Here is a 20,632-nt window from a genome sequence, read left to right as displayed (position 1 = left end):
TTGGGTTTTTAAATTATTTGAGGACAGGAGGGCCTGGGTGGCTCAGTCATTTAAGTGTCCGACTATGGCTCAGGTCCTGATCTAGGAGTTTCTGGAGTTCGAGTTCTGAGTCAGGCTCTGCACTGACGGGACAGCACAGAGCCTGCTTCGAATTCTGTTTCCCTCTCTCTCTGACCCTCCCCTGTCTGTGCTCTCTCAAAAATAAATAAAAATTTTTAAATAAATAAATAAAATAAAATTACTTGAGGACAGGTGAACAGATCTTGGGATTAACTCAAAACAATACATTGGGACAGAGACCTCTGGATAAAACTAGGACCTGGCAAGGACTGCAACCTCAGTAAAGTGAAAAGAAAAACAAAACAAAACAAAACAAAACAAAACAAACAAAAAACAAAAAAAAGGAACCCACAAGCATAGGAGGAGGATAACAACAGCCTGTCTCTGCTTGGGCTTTGAACAGGGAGAAAGAAAAAAGTCCCTTAAGAATTCAAAACCAAGAGCCCAGCTGCTCATTTGGGTTTGGGGTTCAAATTTGCATTATCCATAAGGTGTGAGGAATTTCAAACAGGGAAATTAACATAAATATCAGTCCCAGACCAAAGAGACTCCTGAGGTTCCTGGAAGAAGCAAAAGCAGAACTGTTTTGGAAAGACACCCCCACAATTTGAGCCACAAAAATATTCTTACAGAAAAAACTTGATGAATTCAGAATTAAAATAAAAATCTACCATGAGTGAGTCAGCAAATACAACAACAAACAGCAAGACTACAAATTCTCAAAATTTGAAAAGACAGAATGGTAACTTGAAAGAGAATGTTACATATGTAAAAATAATCAGTTAGAAAAAGGAATCAAAAATCTAAGAACAAAAACTATGTACAAAGAATACACAGACTTGAAAAGTAATAAAACAGAGCTTCTAGAAATATAACTATTATAATTTAAAAAGCAATGGAATCTGCTCTGGACTGAACTGTGCCCACACCACACATACCAAACTGTATGTTGAAGTCCTAACCCCCAAAGCGATGGTGTTGGGAAATAATTAGGTTTAGATGAGTCATGAGGTTTGGGCCCCTCATGATGAGATTAGTGTCCAGAGATACCCCCTCCGTCTCTGCCTTGTGAGCACAGTGAGAAGGTGGCCATCTAGAAGCTAGGAACAGAGCGCTCACCAGAAACCAACTGTGCTGGCACATCATGATCTTAGACTTCAAGTCTCCAGAATGGTGAGAAAATAAATTTTTTGTTGTTTAAGCCACCCAGTCTATGATATTTTGTTTTGGCAGCCTGAACTAAGAATCCAACTGACCAAATCTGAAGTAGTTTGAACATCAAAATAAATGATTATGATCAATTAGAACCCAATGAATAAAGTAAAAAAATCCATTAAGTCCAAAAATGAATAGAGAAGTAAAAGCTCTTCATCACAACAGAATGTCAACTAACAAATGCAGAAGAAGTTAATGGAGTTAGAAAAGCATTCTTCTGCAGCCACATAGTAATAACTCAAGTAAGATTCACCAATGGATGTTAAAACTGATGGCTGCAAGTTAGGTAAGGAAAGAGATACTATACAGTCTTAAAATATCTCCCCACAATTTATTAATTACAAAAGAAAAAAATAACTTCATACTGAAGAAATCTGGCAGCTCCATGTTAACCATGTGATCAAAATATTAATAATGAAACAAGTCAGCATCACATGCCTCCTGATATTATTCACAGAGGACACATCATTTATATACATTTCTGCCCAAAATGGAAATCTGGCAAAATAAATGATGTATACTCCTAAAAAATGTCAGTGTCTAGAAAGGCAAAGAAAGACTAAAAAACTATTCTAGGTTAAAAAAGAATGAAGTGTCTTGGAAACGAAAAGCGAAATATGATCCTGGACTGGTTTCTGGACTAGGAAGAAAATGATATTATGGATACCATTAGGGCCATCAGTAGAAACCTGAATACAAGGTCTGGAAATCAGATAACAACTGTATTGTACTAATATTAAAATTTTCTGATTTTGATAACTGTTTTAAGTGAATATATTTACTTTGAGAAATATCTATTAAATGTTTACAAGTAAAGGAACATGATGTCTGCAACCTACCCTCAAATGGTTCAGATAAAAAAAAAAAACAGGTATAGTGGCACCTGGGTGGCTCAGTCGGTTAAGTGTCCTACTTCGGCTCAAGTCATGATTTCGCAGTCCGTGAGTTCGAGCCCCAAGCTGACAGCTCAGAGGCTGGAGCCTGCTTCAGATTCTGTGTCTCCCTCTCTGTCTGCCCCTTCCCCACTTCCACTCTGTCTCTCTCTCTCAAAAATAAATAAGGATTAAAAAAAATTTTTTTAAATAATATGTATAGATAGTAAGAGAAAATGTGAAAAAGCAAATGTGGCAGTGTTAATCACTGTTGAATATGGGGTAAGAGTATAAAAGAGTTCTTCATATTATTCTTGCTATTTTCCTATGAGTTCAAATTATTTCCACCCAAAAGAAGGATTTTTCTTTATTTGAGAGCGAGCACATGTGGGGGAAGAGGGGGGAGAGGGAAGGAAAGGGAGAGAGAGGGAGGGAGGGAATCCCAAGCAGGCTAGGTGGTGACAGTATGGAGCCCAACTCAGAGCTCCAACTCACAAACCATGAGATTATGACCTGAGCCCAAATCAAGAGTCAGCTGCTTAACCAACTGAGCTATCCAGGTACCCAAAAAAAGGATTTTTAAAAAGCAACAGATTATACACAGACACAAAGATACTACACACATGAACCATAACAGAAGACACAGAATAAAGAGCTGGAAAAATCATGACTTTATGGGACACAGTGAAATAAAAGGATACAACATACGATAGGAGCTCTAAAGGGAAACAACAGAGAGATGGGGAAGAAATAACAGTCAAAGATATACCAGCTCAGAATTTTCCAGGACTGAAGAAATATGCTACTCCTTATAGAAAAACAACAAATATTTGTATTCAAATCTACATCTAAAAAACATCAATGTGAAAACTACAGGACCAGAGTAAAAAGAAAAAAAAAAAAAGAAAAATCTTAAAAGTCAATCAGAAAGAATAGATTAGCTACAAGAAACAAGAATTAAATTGACAATAAACTTTTTTTTATCATTTTATTTTTTGACAACAGACTTAACAGCAACAGGTAACCAGAAGACAACAGAATATCTTCAAAGTTCTGAGACAAAGTTCTATGCCATGCTAACTTAAGATTTAAAAGTAAGGATACAATAATGACATTTTTGAAGGAGGGAAAAAAAACTCTGAGTTCACCTTACACAGTCCCTCACTTGAAAGAGAAAGAGACAAAGAGAGAAATAAAGAGACAGACAGACAGAGAGAGAGAGAGAGAGAGAGAGAGAGAGAAAGAGAAAGAACCCTACCAAAGAGTGGTCACCAGGAAGAACACTGAACCCAGAACACGAGTACAATGCCAAGAAACAATGGTGAACAATGAAACTGAACACGTATAGGTAAATGTAAAAGAGAACTGTCTGTATAAAATAATGTTAATAAATACTAATCAGGAAGATGTAAAACAATGCAGAACCCAAACAAGAAACAATACAAAAAGGCAGTAATTGAATTAAGCATTCTAAAGTCCATGTACGGACCAGAAAGAGAACAGAGATATTCATTAACCTGATTATGCCTGTTGAAATTTTAAGGTAATCACCAAAAGTATAAAAATGAAATGTATAACTTTGAGCTCAATTGGGAGGGGGGGAGGAATAAAGGAAAATTCAATTAATACCATCGAAATAGTGAACTAAACAGGCTAGAAAGACAAGACTGGCTCTAATGAATTTGGAAAGTTTTATACTATAAATCAAATGAGTTCATATCCTTAAGTTGGCATTCATTTGTCTGTATCTTGGGTATCTGAAACATTATCTATCACATTTCCCAATATGGACCCTTACTTTAGTCAAAATGGCTCTCTGCCCACTTTGACTGCACAGCAGTATTTTTATCCATATTTACTCATACGGCTTCCCCAATGTTCTCTACAAATGCAAACCCAGTATTTCTTCCAGTCCCAAGTCAAGATACGCTCTTCCAGGAAGTCTTTACCGATTAACCCCAGGTCATCTTACCCTTAAATTGAATTTCTGTAGAATTTATGACACATCGTTGCTTTTTTAATTGTTAAATTGCTGCCTTAGGAATGTTCCTTAGATGTTCCACTTAGGCATATTTTGTTTCCTCAATCTGAGCATAAGCTCCTCAAAATCTGAAAGAAATTTTTTAGGATCTCCTAAACAATCTGGCACATTGTTGTTGATTATTCACTTAAGGATGAAGCAAACTTTAAGTTATTTTTCTTTAATAAATTCAAAAAATATGAAATCTACAAAATATGCACACATAAACCCATATCTCATATATAAAAATATCTCAGATTTTTAAAGACTTTGTTTTAATCTTCAGATAAGAAAGCTCAAGTGAACAGATTTTAAATAGTCATTTCCCATTTTCTTTTCACTTTTGCCAATTTTAAAAGGAGTCCACATGCTCAGAGCTAAAATGTACAAGGTCAAGTGAAAGGAAGTCAGACATTACTAATACAGTGAAGATTTTAATAAAAACTGAACATTCGATTACTGCACCACCTTGAAGAAATATTACGTTAATAGTTATCTTTTACTACAATGTTAGGAGAAAAGACTAGGGATAAAATTTAGAAGTTAAAAAAGAAAAGAAAGGTAAAACACTGACAAGACAAAGATCTAATAAATAGAGGGAAATGACATATTCATAGATGAGAAGACTCAATGCTATTAAGATCTCAAATGTCCACAAACTGAGCTGCAGATCCTACCAAATCCCAGTAAAATCCCAGTAAAATCCCAGCGGACCATCTACATGATCAAATGTCACAAAATTATGCACAAAGACACGTAAAAATGAGAGCATGCAAAAAGCAGTGAAATCCAAGGTCTAGTTAAATCACACTGTGCCAATCGAGCTCCAGGTTTTGATAATGCACTGTAGTCATATAAAGATGTCACTACTGGGAGAGGCTAGGTGTTGGGTACACAAGACCCCTTTGTACTCTTTTTGTAACTTCCTGTGAGTTTATAATTATTCCCAAACAAAATCTCAGCAGGCTCTTTTATATCATTTGAAAAGCAATTCTAAAATTCACATGGAAAAAACAAAGGACTTAAAATAGATGCCAACAGTTTTGGAAAAAAAACAGCAACAGAACAAAGTTGGAGGACTCACTACCTGAATCCAAGACTATCCATAAAACAATAGTAAGCAAGACTGTGATGCACTGGTACAAGTACAGCCATACAGCTCAACAGAACACAACAGAAGCCAGAATATCCCCATATATTTATCGTCAAAGGTGCTAAGGTAACTCACTTGTGATTCATTTCCATGAAGTTCTAAAAAAGCTTTTACACTGACAGAAATCAGAATAGTGATTGCCATGGGAGAGGGGGATGTGAGACTGGGAAGGGGCATGAGGGAATTTTCTGAGGTTAAGGAAATGTTCTTTCTTAATAAGGGTGTGGGTTATGTAGTTTTCTGTATGTTAAAACTCTTCTAAAAAAATTTTTTTTAATGTTTTTTATTTTTTTGAGACAGAGAGAGACAAAGCATGAGCAGGGAAGGGGCAGAGAGAGAGGGAGACACAGAATCTGAAGCAGGCTCCAGGCTCTGAGCTGTCAGCACAGAGCCCGACGCAGGGCTCGAGCTCACGGACTGTGAGATCATGACTTGAGCTGAAGTTGGACACTTAACCGACTGAGCCACCCAGGCGCCCCTGTTAAGACTCTCCTAACTGAACACTAAGATCGAATCATTTCCCTGTAAGTAGACTAATTCTACCTTAGAAATACATAACAGCATAAAAGCTTTGTAAAATATTTGCTTATTAAAAAAACAGAAGAAAATATATCAAAATACTAAGAGTATCTCTTATCTCTTGGGAGTTAGATCATTTTAAAATTATTAACGATGTGGATGTATACATAATGTATATGCTGTAAGAATAAAACAAAATTTTTAAAATGTATGGCACAATAAAAATATCTAGTCCATATTCTACTGTTCCACTAATTCCTACCTTAGTTACCATTCAAATGTGTAGCACAGTTCAACAGGAAGACATATCTTTGCAGGTCCTCCAGTAATCCCTCAGTTAAGTGCTGGGAGAAAGGTACTGACCCTGGCCAATTTTCATTAGTCTTAAAGACACTGCCAAAGAACTGTTACACTCCACAGAAAAAGGAAAAGTCACTATTAGTGTTTCTTCAGAGAAACTACAGCAAACAACAACGACGACGACGACGATGATGACGAATCTCACAGATACCTATTTTCTAGTAAAAGATCCCTACTTCCATCCGAGCTCCTCCCTCTCACCTTTACTGTCTTTGTAACGGACATCATTCTCCCACTACTCATTGGCTCGAACAACTATTTTATGTGCTCCTCAAGCTTAAAATTTTGAAGTCCTGGGGTGCAATCAGTAGAGCATGCAACTCCAGATCTCAGGGTCATGAGTCCGAGCCCCACCATGGCATGGAGCCTCCTTAAAATTAAAAAAAAAAAAAGTTTTTGATGTCCTCTTTAAATCGTCTTTCTCCATCTTCATATTTCTTCACAAAGCCCCATCAAATGTTTCTTCATGATGCTTCTCATCAGTTCCTTCCTTGCCATTCTTCTCACCTTGTCTGTTCCATCACTACGTACCTCACCCCTAGCTTATTCCATATAATATTCTAGCACAATTCTGTGGATCCCTGAGAGTCCCTATCTTGAGGGTTTGAAGGGACAAAATGATTTTCATAATATGAAAATGTTATTTGCCTCCTTTTACCATGTTGACATTTGCACTAAAAAAGCAAAAGCAATGGTGATAAAACTGCTGGTGCCTTGGCACAAATCAAAGCAGTGGTCCCACAATGTACTACCAGTCACCGTATTTTTCACTGCCACGCACTCAAAAGGAAAAGCAAAACAAAACAAAACAACAACAACAAAATACCAGTTTCACTTAAGAATGCCTTTATTGAAGCATAATTATTGATTTTATTAATTCTTAGCCCTTAATACAAGACATTTTAATATTCTATTTGATGATATCCACAAAACACTTCCACTGCATACCAAAGTACAATGGTTGTCTCAAAGAACAGCATGTGTGATTTTGAGTTGCAAACTGAACTAGCCACTTTTTCTACAGAACACCATTTTTTATTTAAAAGAACTGACTAACTGGTCATTCATGCTTAAGTATTTGAAATTTTATTGAAAATGAACTAATGAATGTCACTTCAGTGAAAAAAACCAACAGTATTTATTGCAAGTGATACATTTAGTACTTTCAGAGAGAAATATGAATCTTGGAAAACTTCTATCTACCATCAGTACCTCAAAACTTTTCTGCCAATGGGGCGCCTGGGTGGCTCAGCCAGGTGAGTCTCCGACTCTTCACTTTGGCTCAAGTCACGATCTCACGGTTTGTGGGTTCAAGCCCCACATCGGGCTCTGTGCTGATGCGGAGCCTGCTTGAGATTCTCTCTCTCTGCCCCTCTCTCCCTTTTCTCAATAAATAAACTTCAAAAAAAAAAAAAAAGCTTTTCCATCAAGAGGAATGATGATTTTTGACCTTGTGTAATGAAATATGGAAACTTTGGTAAGATCAGGATAACTCAGTTAATAATCTCTATTTTCTAAATGACCAATGCACGATGTTAAAAAAAAAAAAAAAAAAAAAAGATCCACTTAAGTCCAAGAAGAGACTTTTAACATAAGAGTAAGAAAGCTTCATTGATATGGTCTTGGATTCCACATGATAACTAACTTTTAAGAAGGTACGAACTGTCAAGTTGTGGAAAAGAATCAGAGGAAAATACCCACAATTATCTGAAAAGGCTATTAAAATATTCTCCTTTTCCAAATACATGAGAGATCAGATTTTTTTATATATGTCAACAAAACAAAATATCCCAATAGAATAAACGAAGAATTGAGAATCTGTCTTCTATTTAACAAATATTAAAGAGACTTGGAAAATGTACAACAATGTCACTCTCCTCACTAAATTTTTGTTTGGAAATATGGTTATTTTTCATAAAAATATCACTTATGTGACATGTAATAAGTTTATTCTTTTTAATAAATTGGCATTTTTTAAAACTCGGTTATGTCTAACTGCTAAGATAGTCAATAGCAATAGATACAACAAACAAGCTTGGGGTTCTCAATAACTTTTAAAAGCATAAAGGGGTTCTGAAACTAAAAAGTTCAAGAATCACAGATTCTATTTAGCAGATATTTCCATCTTTCCTCTCTGATCCATTTTCTTCATGATTGCCAGAATAATCTTGAGCACTTTCAACATTACTCCTTGTACAGAAACCTTTACAGCTACCACTTCATACCTAAATAACCTTATCTAGCTTCCAAGAAGTTTAAAATTGGCCCTCCCTTATCTAGCAAATCTTATTTCTCCATGCTCCCAACACAAGCCTTCCAAGTTAGTTAATCCTCTCTTCTAGTCCCCAAGCCTTTACCCCTATAGTTTACATACACCTGGGAATACCAACGCCCCATTCCCTTCTCTGCCAGCCTCTTCTCTCTCCCTGCCCCCTCCCAGCTACCTAAACTTAACTCATTCTTAGGGGCCAGAGGGCAAAAAGGACAGTGCCTTTAATGTTAGGCTTAAAAAGATGTGCTTTCGTCCACAGGCAATGTAGAGAAGATTTTTTGAGCAGAAGGTAGATGACCATCTCAAACTTCTAACAAAACTTCAAACAAAATAAAAGTCTTATTTAAACATAACTAAAATTCACAGTCAAATCTAAAATTCTCCTACAGAGTTTAAGGACTAAGATAAGCAATGCATTGTCACACTAGAAATCCAAACCCACAATCTCAGGTCAAGGCAGCCTGGAACTCTGAAACGTGGCATCCATCCTCCAGGAAAAAAAAAAGACTGACAAAGCTAAAGCAGAAAATAGCATGTTTTCATCTCTTGAATCTAAGGCCTTTTGGTACTGGTAAACAAAATCCTTTCCTAAAAGCCCAGTTTAATTCTATTAAAAAACAAAATAAAACCAATACATAACAGCTCCATATACTCACTAGTCACTAAAAGACTTTAGTTTAAAATGACAGAGTATCTTCATATGCACATAATAGGTATGACCACCACTTAACATGCAAAAGATACTCACATTAAGCCTACTGATTTAGTTTAGGCCTAATAATAATCCACAATGCGTAATTCATTCTGTACCCACTACTGCCAGAACTTTAAATCCAGCCCAATGCTACCTTCTCTGTAAAACCTGCTGTGATTTCTCCCAACCAGAAACAATGATCTCCTTTCTCTAAACTCACATAGCATATAGTTTGTTCCCTTTGTCAGTTCATTCATTCATTCCACAAATATGTACTGAGAGTCTAATATGTGTCACACACTAGGGCACAGTAGTGAACAAAACAAAACCACCAGCTTCCTGGATTTACACTATAGTAGGAAGAGAAAGGAAATACACAACTAAATAGAAGGTGACAAACGTCATAATAAAAACGAAAATTAGGAAGAGAGCAGAGGGCGAATTTTCTATAAAGCTAACAGAACTTCAAGTTCAGGCTTCCTCACTCGCCTCTGTGAGGGCTGAGAATTACTGGGACATGCAGAACATAGACGGTGACCAGTAACAGGATGCTAACAGGGAGCATTTTATGAGACCACTTCTGAGTAAATGCCTACAGAGATCTCAAAAAAGGACCTGACTCTAAGGTTACAACATTTTGTTGGGACATCTTTTCTCATTCTAAATATTCACTTTTATACCAAATTTTTTATTTTTATTTATTTACTTAATGAGGGCCCCCCCCAAACTATATAAACTTCAGGCCCTACAAAATCTGGATGCATCTCTATTAAAGACAGAAAATTAAGAGTAGGGTGGGGTGCCTGGGTGGCTCAGTCAGTTGAGCGTGGGACTTAGGCTCAGGTCATGATGGCGCTGTCCATGAGTTTGAGCCTTGCACCGGGCTTGCTGCTACTGGGACGGACCTCGCTTCAGATCCTCTGTCCCTCTATCTCTGCCCCTCCCCTGCTCACACTCTATCAAAAATAAATAAAACATTAAAAAAAACAGAATGGGGTGTTGTTTCCTATAAGGTGGTAAGGAACAGACACATTAAAAGGTGACATGTGAGCTGAAACCCAAGGGAAACAAAGAAGCAAACCATATAGCTATCGGGGGAGGGCAGAATTCAGGCCCAGAACAGCAAGTGCAAAAACCCTGAGGCAGGAGCAGGAGAAGCAGGGTAGGTTAGGCCAGTAGCAAAAGAAATATGTAATAAATAATACTGGAAGCAATTAATGATTAGAGGCACAGAGTACAAGGCCCTTTTCTAAGCATCACTACTTTACAGCTGAGTAAACTGAGGCAGAGAAAAAAGGATTAAGTAATTGGCTAAGGGTGGTGAAACCAGGCATTCTGACTCCAGACAGAACCCAGCTCTTAAACCACTTTACTAAGCTACAGAGAAGTCATCTGTCCAGATTATGGTGTCTAGACAATCTCTCAGCCAGTAAGAGATTTAATATAATAGAAAAGAAGAAATCAAAAAGGTTTTGAACTCAAAACTATGATAGCTAAAAGTAGGTCCACATTCTACGTCCCTATAAATACCAAGGGCCAAATCTTGTCATTTTTGCTACTCCGCTCACAGTCCCTAACACATTTCCTTTCACAGTATTGCTATTCAATGTAGGATGGTTGTTCAGTGTACTCTCAAAAGAGAACTACCAACTATTCACTCTCAATACAAAATAATGTATTAAATGTTCTGTCACAAGTAAATATGTATACATATTAAACCTTGGAGGTAAGCACCTCCTTTAGGGAGTCAGATCCATATCAAAGTCAGATAACCTGGGTTTTGTTGTTGTTGTTTTTAAAGCTCTCAAGAAAAATGATCCCACAATCTGTCCCACTGTCACTTGCCATCTCAAGTAACTACTGATGCTGGAAAATTCTACCTTAATTTTACCTTAAATACTCAAACGACCTTTCTGAAGTTTAGGACCTCAGGTCCCCCTAGACTTTGTCCTCCATTTAAGTAAAAAATAAGCATAGCCTTAGACAATCAGGCTTTATTTTCCTTCAGCTATTCTTTTCTCCACGCTTAAGGTATTCATGTTCCTCAAAAGAAATTAGGTTTCAGAACTGAGTTTTCCAATCTTATAAACATGGAGTATAATGAAAGAAATAGTGTTTGAGGATATTAATCAGAACACCTTGAAAGATACAGAGCTACAAATAAGCCAACACAATTCACTAAATGCTTGAACAAATGAATTTTCTGATTTCACTGCCCAATCTTCCGTTTTGCTCCTATCAGCTTTCATAGAGACTCCGTCTGTTTACCCAGACTACCATGTGAGTGCTACTTCGATGCTTAGCAACAGTGCAGCCTCTGCTTCACAGGGAATGGCTTCCAAACACACACAGATAAAATCAATATCAACATTTCCAAAGCATGTTCTCTACAGGACACTGATTCTAAGGACAAGCAATATGGATTACAGAGAAAAAGAATCCCACAGTCAAGCAAGTTTGGAGTTTGCTGGGTTAAGCAACATTTAACAGGTTTCTTTACCACATGATGTCTCAGTCTTCGGTATACTGATAGTAGTGCTTTCTCTGGAGCATCCCAGACACATTTTGGGAAATGCCTACAAAGTCCTGTCCGGAATAAAAGATGATTCCAAGGCCCCAAGCCTTAGCAAACTGCCAACACTGGGGCTGCTTTTGACAGAAGTGGAATATAAGGAAAGGCCCATCTGGAGGCAGATGTGCTCTGTAAAGAAAGAGGTCAGGTGGAGACAGTGGGCTAGAGCTCAGGAGAAAGCACGAACCGGAAACACATTTGGGAGTCATTCACAGGATCAAGCTTAAGCCATGAGACTAGATGAGACACTTCCTTACAGACACAGTAAGACTGGTCCTTCAAACATCCTTGCCTTACCCTATCTCCAGCTTTAGTATCTTCTGCTTCTCTCTAGCAATAAATGTAGAAAAACAACAAGACATGGTGTAGGAATATGACGAACTGAAAAAGCTACCTGAGAAAAAATAGTACAACGCATGTGAAAATCCTATTAATGTTGATAAACACTGATAATGTGATCTGGTAAACTACCTAATTTCTCCAAGGGAACTCTCTGAAATGACAAACCTATAGATTGTTCATTCTTTTCTTTTTTCTAAATGTAATGAACACTATAAGCCATCTCTCCAAAAGAACACCCATATATATATGTACATATATATATACACACATATATATATATACATATACATACATTAAACCTATTAATGTCAGAGGACCTCCTGAGGCCCAGTCATTGAGCTCTCTAGTTGTCAACTCCTAGGTCCCTAGGTAACTGATGCTACAAATACTTCATCTCACAGATAAAGTCCATACAGTTACAGGACATTTAAAAGTATGACTTTTTTTTTTTAAACTCTATTTTCACGTACTTTAAGGTAGTGCAGAGAGAATGTATACTTGTATTTTTTGGCCTAGAAAAAATGAAAACTTGTTGGGTAAAACTCAAGTCATTTATCTAACACCATAAACAGGCATATGATGGTAATAACACCTTCACAACAAAACAGCTGAGAGGCTAAATGATTTTACAAGGCTGCACAACTAATAAATTCCAGGTCTTCCACATTCTACTTCAGTGCTTTTTAACTAAACCATGCCACCTTAAACAAGCATGTTATCACATTAGGATACAGTTTGAAAATAAAAATCCCTTGAAGCACCCACCTTCCAAGAATGACTATAAACAATTAAGTCTCTAACTTATTTAATCTGATTATTCCATTTTTAGCACCTAAACTGACAAATTAAGGAGCACATTATACACACTGGCTTTTGAAAACAAACCCTCTTATGTACTCCTCTCTAATCAACACAGTTTGTACAATTAAGAAAAATCTAAAACAGCCAAACAAATACAAAAAAAAATCTTTTATCTTTATATGTGGACGTGATTACAGACAAAAATACAAACAGCTTAAGCTTTGGGTGATTTAGCAAGCAGGGCGTACGATGCCAAAAACCACATGGAGTTTTCTGCTTTGGGCCCCTGGTATTGGAAAAGTCTGGCGCAGGGATCAAGCATCTATTATCTGGTGTCCACTTGGCAGACTCTACAAAAACAAAGAGGCCTGGCTGCACAGTAGGAGTTAGGGATTCCGACTACTGCTTCAAGATCCACTCTAACACAGTATGGCTACAACACGTATGCTGAACTAAAAGGTGTGCCCTGATTTCTCCACTGGAAAATTCAGTAAGACATTACCTGCTCATATCCTATCTTTATAGAGGCAGTACTGCTATTGTTAAGAATGCAGTCTCTAAAGGATAAGGTTCGAATTGTGCTTTGCCACTTACCCACCCTGGCAAGTTACCGCAACTTCCCTGTGCCTCAGTTTCCTCAAATGCAAAATGGAGTTAATAACAGCACCGATTTCATAGGGTTGCTGTAAGCAGTAAGTAAATTAATACACGGAAAAACCTTACAGCGGTACCTAGCAAAGAATAAGCACTCCACAAATGTTAGTTCTCATTATCATTACTTTAAACAGATGACGAGTAATCATCTTATACCTGTATTGCACTTAGAAGTCCTTAGGAAATTATAGGCCTTAATTTTTTTTTCTTTTTAATCATGTGGCTTAACTACCAGCTGTTTTTTCTAAATATAGTAAATACATGGCCAATTATTCTTGAAAAGAACTTACTGTACACACTGCCACCTAAGACTTACACACTAGTAAAGTTTTAGTCACCTTTTCAATTGAATATAACTAGATTCCCCTAAATAGCTCTAATCTACTTGGATCCATTCACTTCAACTTTCATAATCACACCAATTCCAAAACACAGCCAATGGTCATTCTTACCTGGACTGTGGCAATGGCTGCCTAACTGTTCTTTCCCCTCCGATCTCCGCTGCAGTAAGGCAGATCTTTTAAAAGTACAAATCTAATTTTACTCTTCCACGGAAAACCCTACCATGGCTCCCCATTGTCCTACAGAAAAATCTGACCGCTTCATAAGACCTAAGGGGCCTGTATGATCTAGGGCCACCCTCCTTCTCTGGCTTCTCAGGCCATTCAGGCCTTTCAAATCTTCCCCCTGTTCCTTGGGGCCTCAGAGCCTTTGCAGATTATGTGCCTCTATCTGGCATAATCTTCTCTCCCCATTGCCTCTGACTCCCCAGAGATCAGGTCCTCCTGTTACTGTGCTCTCATCACCCTAATCCTAATCTTCTTTTCTCCTGGGCAGCACAAAATAAAACTGCAATAAAATAATTATCTAAGTGGTTGTTTAATGGTCTTCTTGCCCCCTCCCCAAAATAGATAAACTCCCAGTAAGATTTAGGAACATGTCTATCTTTTTCTGCTACAACCCAAGTGCTTAGATGCCCAGTACCGTATAGATAACAGGTGTGCACAAAACGCCTGTATTATCTCATGAGAAAAACTGATGAGACTGGTGATGACGGAAAGCAAATCATCCACAAAAGGAGACGAATGCAGAATCCTGGCTGTCCTGTGAGTTGCCATCCGTGGGCAAAATAAAGTTAAGACAAAACTTTCCAAAGTTAAATTAAGTTTCTCTGTGCATCCTCTGATGTTATGTGAAACAGGAGTTGTACTTCAGTCAGTCACCAGTAAGAAGATACACAAATAAATCAAGACTGCTGCCACATTTGGCGCTATCCCCATCTTGGCAGTCTCTATGAGGCCAAGAGTTGAGCTGGCCACGGAAGGGTGATTTATCTCCCACATTACAAGGGGTACCTTTACAACAGGAAAGCTGGACGACTAATGGACTTTGAATTCTAACCCAGTCAAACCAATACCCTTGCTGAGTATTCGTTAAAAAAAAAAAAAAAAAAAAGAATCTGAATCTTCTATGTCACTGACAAAAACAAGTTTAATAAGGCACCACAGTCCAATTCAATTTGGAGAAAACAAAGTTGCTTTTTTTCTCCAAAACAGGAAAAAAAATTATACTAACTAGATCTGTTTTACTGACCCAAGTCAATACTTGGAAGATTAAAAGAAAACTGGTATGCGGATGCTAAGAGGCCAGAGGTTGGGGGGCTGTGGGCGGAGGCTGCCCAGGCTCCAAACTACCGCCCGCCCGGTGGGCAGCAGTGCCCGACCCACGGCGGGCAGTCCCGGGTCCGTCTGATGGACACCGGTTTGACATACGCCAAACCCCCGCCGTCTGGTTCGTCGCTCTGACCCTGCCAATGCAGCAAACAGCCAGACCCTCTCCGCGCTGTAACGAGCAGAGCGGCCCGCTCGCGTCCAGCCTTAGCCGGGCACTGCGCGTCCAGGGGAGGGTTCAGGTAAGGGCTCGGAGGTCTCGGGGTGACTCGTTTGGCCCTTTGTTCGCTCCAAGGCAGCAGAGCCCCCCGGGCGCCCGCTCCTCCTCCGCCTCCCCCACTGCTCCCGGGGCGCCCGCGCCTCCCGCGGAGGGACAGCGCGGACGCGGGTGCCCAGGGGGCAGCGGCGGCGCCCCCCGCCCTCCCCGCGACGGGTCCCGACCCCGCGGCCTCGGCGGCGCGCGGCCCCTCGCCTTTACCTTGTAGACGTCGCCGTAGGTGCCGCTGCCGATGCGCTGAATCAGCTCGAAGTCCTCCTGCGGGTTCCGGCGGGACAAATCGAACCCGGGGTTCATGGCGGGCCCCGGGTGCCCCCCGCCTCCCTCCCGGGCAGGGGAGGGGGGGCGCTCAGGGGGCCACACGGAGAGTGGGAGCCGCGGCCGGCCCCCTGCTCCCCCGGCGGTCACAATCGCCCGGCTCCACGCTGCGGCCGCCGCCGCTCCTCTCACGCCGCCGCCGCCGCGGACGACGACCCAGCTAACCGTCCCCGCCCCCGCAGTCCGCCGCCAGCCGAACCCGGGTCACACCCACAAGGAGAGGAGAACGCTCGCAGCCCCTCGCTCGGGGTGCAACTCCAACATGGCTTCCGCCTTCGCCGCTCCTCCCCCTCCCCTTACTCCGGCTCCTCCACCCTCCTCCCCCTTTTCCCGGCTCCGGCCCGACTGCGCAGCCGCGATCCCGGAGGGAGCGCTCGTCGGCCCCGCGCGCGTGCGGCCCCGTGCGCGCTCCTGCTCCGCGCGCCTGCCGGGCGTGGGCGGGCGGCCCGGCCGCACCGGACCCTCGTCCGGAGCAGGACTCTTGCGCTGCCGACCTGCGCCCAACTGCGGCCGAGCCTTGCGGGGAAGGTGTGCCTGTCCCAGGGGCCGCGGGGAGTGGGACGGAAAAAAAGTAGCTCCTTTTCGCTTCTGATTCCCTGAACAGCAAAGTTTGATGTCGCTGTATCACGTCCCAACCTTAAGCAGGTAGTAAAGTTTTAATTTGCAAGACAGCCAGGAGCCCCAGTTTATTTGTAGAAGCACTTGCACGCAGAAGACACAGCCGAGTACCAGAGACCTTCTGAGATTGCGGGGAAAGGGTGGCCCTGAGGAAAGCCCCTGAGAAAAGTGAACCTTGCTAGATTAGATATCCGACACTGGAGCTGGCCTGCCTGGCTGCAAAAGAGGGCAGGCCTGGAAGGCAGCCAGGAGGCGTGTGGAGTGGGTAGGGCGTGGGAAGCTCTGGGGGAAAAACACGCTGAGCGGCTGCTCACCAGCCCGAGTGGAGAGCGTGGGAAGCTGGCAGAGCCCAGAATTAAAACAGTGGTTGACCTTCTTCACCAGAGACGCCTGGATTATCAAAGACCCGGGGCGGGGACAGTGCAAGCTGTGAGCAACCTTGCGAAGGAAAGGTGGTGGAGGGTGGGGTGTGAACAAGACCCATCCTGCGCCTGAAATGTAAACACATGATTGATCCGGAAGCTCTTTAGTGTACCTACCCAAAGCCCCACCCAGAGTGAGACCCAGATGGTGAGCATCGCATCCAGTCTTGTGGACACCGGCTCCACCTGTTAATACCTGTTCAAGAAAGCGTGTGGACATGGAGAGTTAATTTTCTGTTCTCAATAAACCGTCCACTAGGCATGTCCAAAAGCTTTAACCAAGTAGGTGAGGGCCACTTTGACAATACTACTTTGCTTCAGAAATGCCTTCCTAATATCCATAGGCACCACACCTTCTAACCACTAGTGCTCCCTAATGCCTGATGACTCCTGAAAAACTAGGTCTTCTCAAACCTCTTAAGGATAAAATAAGTGTAATCAAATAATAGTCAAGCCAGTTACAGTTAACTGCCTCATTTTTCTCATTTCAATCCTTTTGCCCACAGGAAGATTGCATATTAAGTTCTCAAAGAAGTTGTTTACTCTGAGTAACTATTGAAGAGAAGGTGTTGGAAAATGACCGTCTCTTCACCCGTACAAATAGTTTTGTTTTAATTAAAGCATGAGTGACATGTGCACATCACTTAAATTACTCCCACATGAGTGCTTATCATTGGATTTCTTCTAGCTAGATCTTACCTTAAGGCTCTGGTATCTTGAAAATTGAACTCCCGAATATAAATGTTACTCCATTCCTGCTTTTGCCTGTTTAAGGCACTTGCTAGGGACCCAGACTGCAGGCCTTTCTTCAGCTTGTCCACATTTGGAGAATTGTTTGGCCCCTTTAAGCCAAACATAAGAATAATTAGTCCAGGATTCAGATAAGCAGACCTAATAAACTATCCCAAATAGGAATCAGCTCTACTCGCTTTCTCTGCCTTTTTAACAGGGGCGGGGGAGCCAAATTCTCAGCAAGAGAACCTCATAATGGTTTCACTGTTTTGTTCGCTAGGATTATCATCTGTGCAGATAACTTTGCATTTGCATCACTAATAGACTTCTTTCAAAGGGAAAAGACATTTCAGTAGGACTGAAACAGTCTTTAAGGTTTTGTTTGTTCCATTTTGGCAGGGCCGAGCTAGCTAGTCCTTTTGAAAAGGGATTGATTTTCGTGTAAGGGCCTGATTTGCCATATGGGTTACAGCATAAATAAAAGGGCTTTTGCAATTAACGGCTCACAATGAATAAAATATTTTGTTCTTTGTAATATAGATACATGCAGATGCCAAATCCGATGTCTTTGTTTTTCCTATTCCAATGCTCCTCAACTTTGCTAGAAGTAACACTAATGATCACACTTTCTTTGAATCTGAGAAATAGCTTCCCTTTTCTGTGATTAAAAGCATCCTTAGAAGTCATCTAATCTTTTCAATTTAAGAACTGCTTCTACAGCATCTATCCTGTCTTTACTGCTACCTGAATACCTTCAACAAAAGGAAACTCGCTGCTTCCAAAAGCAACCTGCCTTGTTATGAGACAGTGCATGAGCAAAGTAACAATAATAAAAACAATAGTAATATCTAGCATTACCTAGTGCCTATGAGGTGCCAGGAACTGAGCCAAGTATTTTCCATGTATTATCTCATTTAATTCTCAACAACAACTTAATGACATAATATCATTTTTTGAGGTACAGACAGATTAAGCTGGCTCAAGGTAATAGAAAGCTGAAATTTGAACAGGGTAAGACATGAAGGCTCTCAGTCACTAATCTGTACTCTGCTTTACAGTATACCTTTTAAAACTTCTCTTGGGGCACCTGGGGGGGCTCAGTCGGTTAAGTGTCTGACTTTGGCTCGGGTCATGATCTCACGGTTTGGTTTGTAAATTTGAGTCCCGCGTTCAGCTCTCCACTGTCAGCGCAGAGCCTGCTTCAGATCCTGTCTCCCTCTCTCTGCCCCTCCCCCACTCCCACTCTCTCTGTCTCCCAAAAACAAATTTTAAAAAATTATCTTATGCTAAGCCCAAATCTGCCTCCCTGTCATGCATTTAGCATCAATGATTATTAAATTCTAGTGGTACAGAATACAGAGAAGAAAAGCCACAGTGCCTGCCCTCAGGCAGTCTCACATAACTGAGAAGCACAGAAGAGGGGCAGGAATGCAGGCAGGAAGATACAGGAAGGATGCTAAAGGTAAATCCTGAAAAATGTGTTGGAGTTAGCCAAAGAAATAAAGGGGAGGTCGTACACTCCAGGCTGGCCACTTAGCCCTAAGCCCCTTAAAGCACTCACCCATGTGAGCATCGCACAGTAGGGAGCAGGTAAAGGCTAAAATGGACAGTGTATTCAGACCACCCTTCTCTTAGCCCATCCTTCATGGGTGTGTGGCTTAGGGATTCTTTGGTCTCTGTACCAGCTCTCAGTTTTACCCTGAAGACTTCTTGTCTGAACTATCCATCAGATCCACTTCCTTGGCTTACTGACCTCATAATCACCACTCACATTTCAGTAGACCAACAGCTCTGGGAAAGGAACACAAAGCAGGCCTTGGCTCAAAAAGACGACAACCAGGCCATCCACCAGAGGAGGAGAATCAGATGGAGACATATGTAACACAATGACAGAGAATTCCAGGATGTCATGCAGCCTAGCCTAGCAGAGCTCTGAGTCAGGCTACCTGGATTCCTAGCTTTGTCCCTTCACTGAATGACCTTGAGGAGGTTATTTCAAAATGGGGCTGTTATGGAGTCAAAAAGAAATAAAAGTCAGCAGTGCCTTACCACAGTGAGCCCACAGAGTATTAATTGCTACTATTTTGAATATATTTTAGAATTAAAATTTTTTTTGGTATAAGTGTAACTTTGTTATTGTTTACAATGTTATATTAGTTTCAGGTGTACAATATAGTGATTCAACGATTCCATACATTACTTGATGCTCATTACAAGTGCACTCAGACCCATCACCTATTTAACCCAACCTCCCACTCCCCTCACCCCATTTTAGAATGCTTTAAAGGGTGACAAGTCACGGGGATAGGAATGGAGATATTATTTAGGAAAACAAATGCAATAACATATACAAGAGAACCTGAATTGAGGCCAGGGATGCTGAAGACAGAAGACAAAGAACATAAAGATCATTGGACTGTGGACTTAAAGGTCCGTGGGGTGAGGAAACAGGTAGACAATGGGTGACAAATAGGCTTAAACAACTAAGAATGTCCCAAGAGGGTGATAGCATTTGCCATAACAGAGGTATGAGGGTTACTTGGGGGAGGGTTTTAACGTTAGGTCGAAGTAAATGATTCTGTCTCTTACCTGGTAAGATTGAGATGCTCAACTGTAAATGTAAAATTAGTGACAAAAAATAGAGTTGAGGGGTGCCTAGGTGGCTCAGTTGGTTAAGGTTCTAACTGTTGATTTCACCTCAGGTCATGATCTCACAGTTTGTGAGGTGGGGCTCCTGCATCGGGCTCTGCTCTGACAGCATGGAGCCTACTTGGGATTCTCTCTCTCCCCCTCTCTCTGCCCCTCCCCTGCTCGCTCTCACTCTCTCTCTCTCTCAAAATATATAAACATAAAAAAAAAACATAGAGTTGAAACTTAGAAAAGGTGTCAGGGCTAATTTTTAAATTTTAAGAGTCATAGTTTAGAAATATATATTATCTATTACACGCCAAACACTACGTTAGATTCTGAATGTGAAATAAGGCCTGAATTCAAGTTGAGGCTACAAATTCTCAGATAATTCCTTTACAATGCGATAAGTACTAGGGTGCAGGGAAGCAGA

At 40.7% G+C, this 20,632-nt stretch overlaps 1 protein-coding gene across 4 annotated transcripts in view; it reads right to left on the bottom strand.

Annotated features, from left to right (window-relative positions):
• Nucleotides 1-15,877, bottom strand: part of MAP4K3 (mitogen-activated protein kinase kinase kinase kinase 3) — a 204,703-nt gene extending 188,826 nt beyond the window's left edge. For 2 of the 4 annotated variants that reach the window (XM_042933182.1, XM_042933183.1), the window contains exon 1: nucleotides 15,683-15,875. In XM_042933182.1, coding sequence (XP_042789116.1) covers nucleotides 15,683-15,778 — 96 coding nt within the window. In that variant the 5' untranslated portion in view covers nucleotides 15,779-15,875. Of the gene's footprint in view, nucleotides 1-15,682 lie in introns of all 4 variants that reach the window. The other 2 variants (XR_006200872.1, XM_042933181.1) reach the window with 2 other exon arrangements.
• Nucleotides 15,878-20,632: the final 4,755 nt, after the last annotated feature.

The sequence above is a fragment of the Panthera leo genome, chromosome A3, assembly GCF_018350215.1.
Source record: "Panthera leo isolate Ple1 chromosome A3, P.leo_Ple1_pat1.1, whole genome shotgun sequence".
Taxonomy (NCBI): Eukaryota; Metazoa; Chordata; class Mammalia; order Carnivora; family Felidae; genus Panthera; species Panthera leo.
This window is presented reverse-complemented; position numbering and strand designations above follow the sequence as displayed.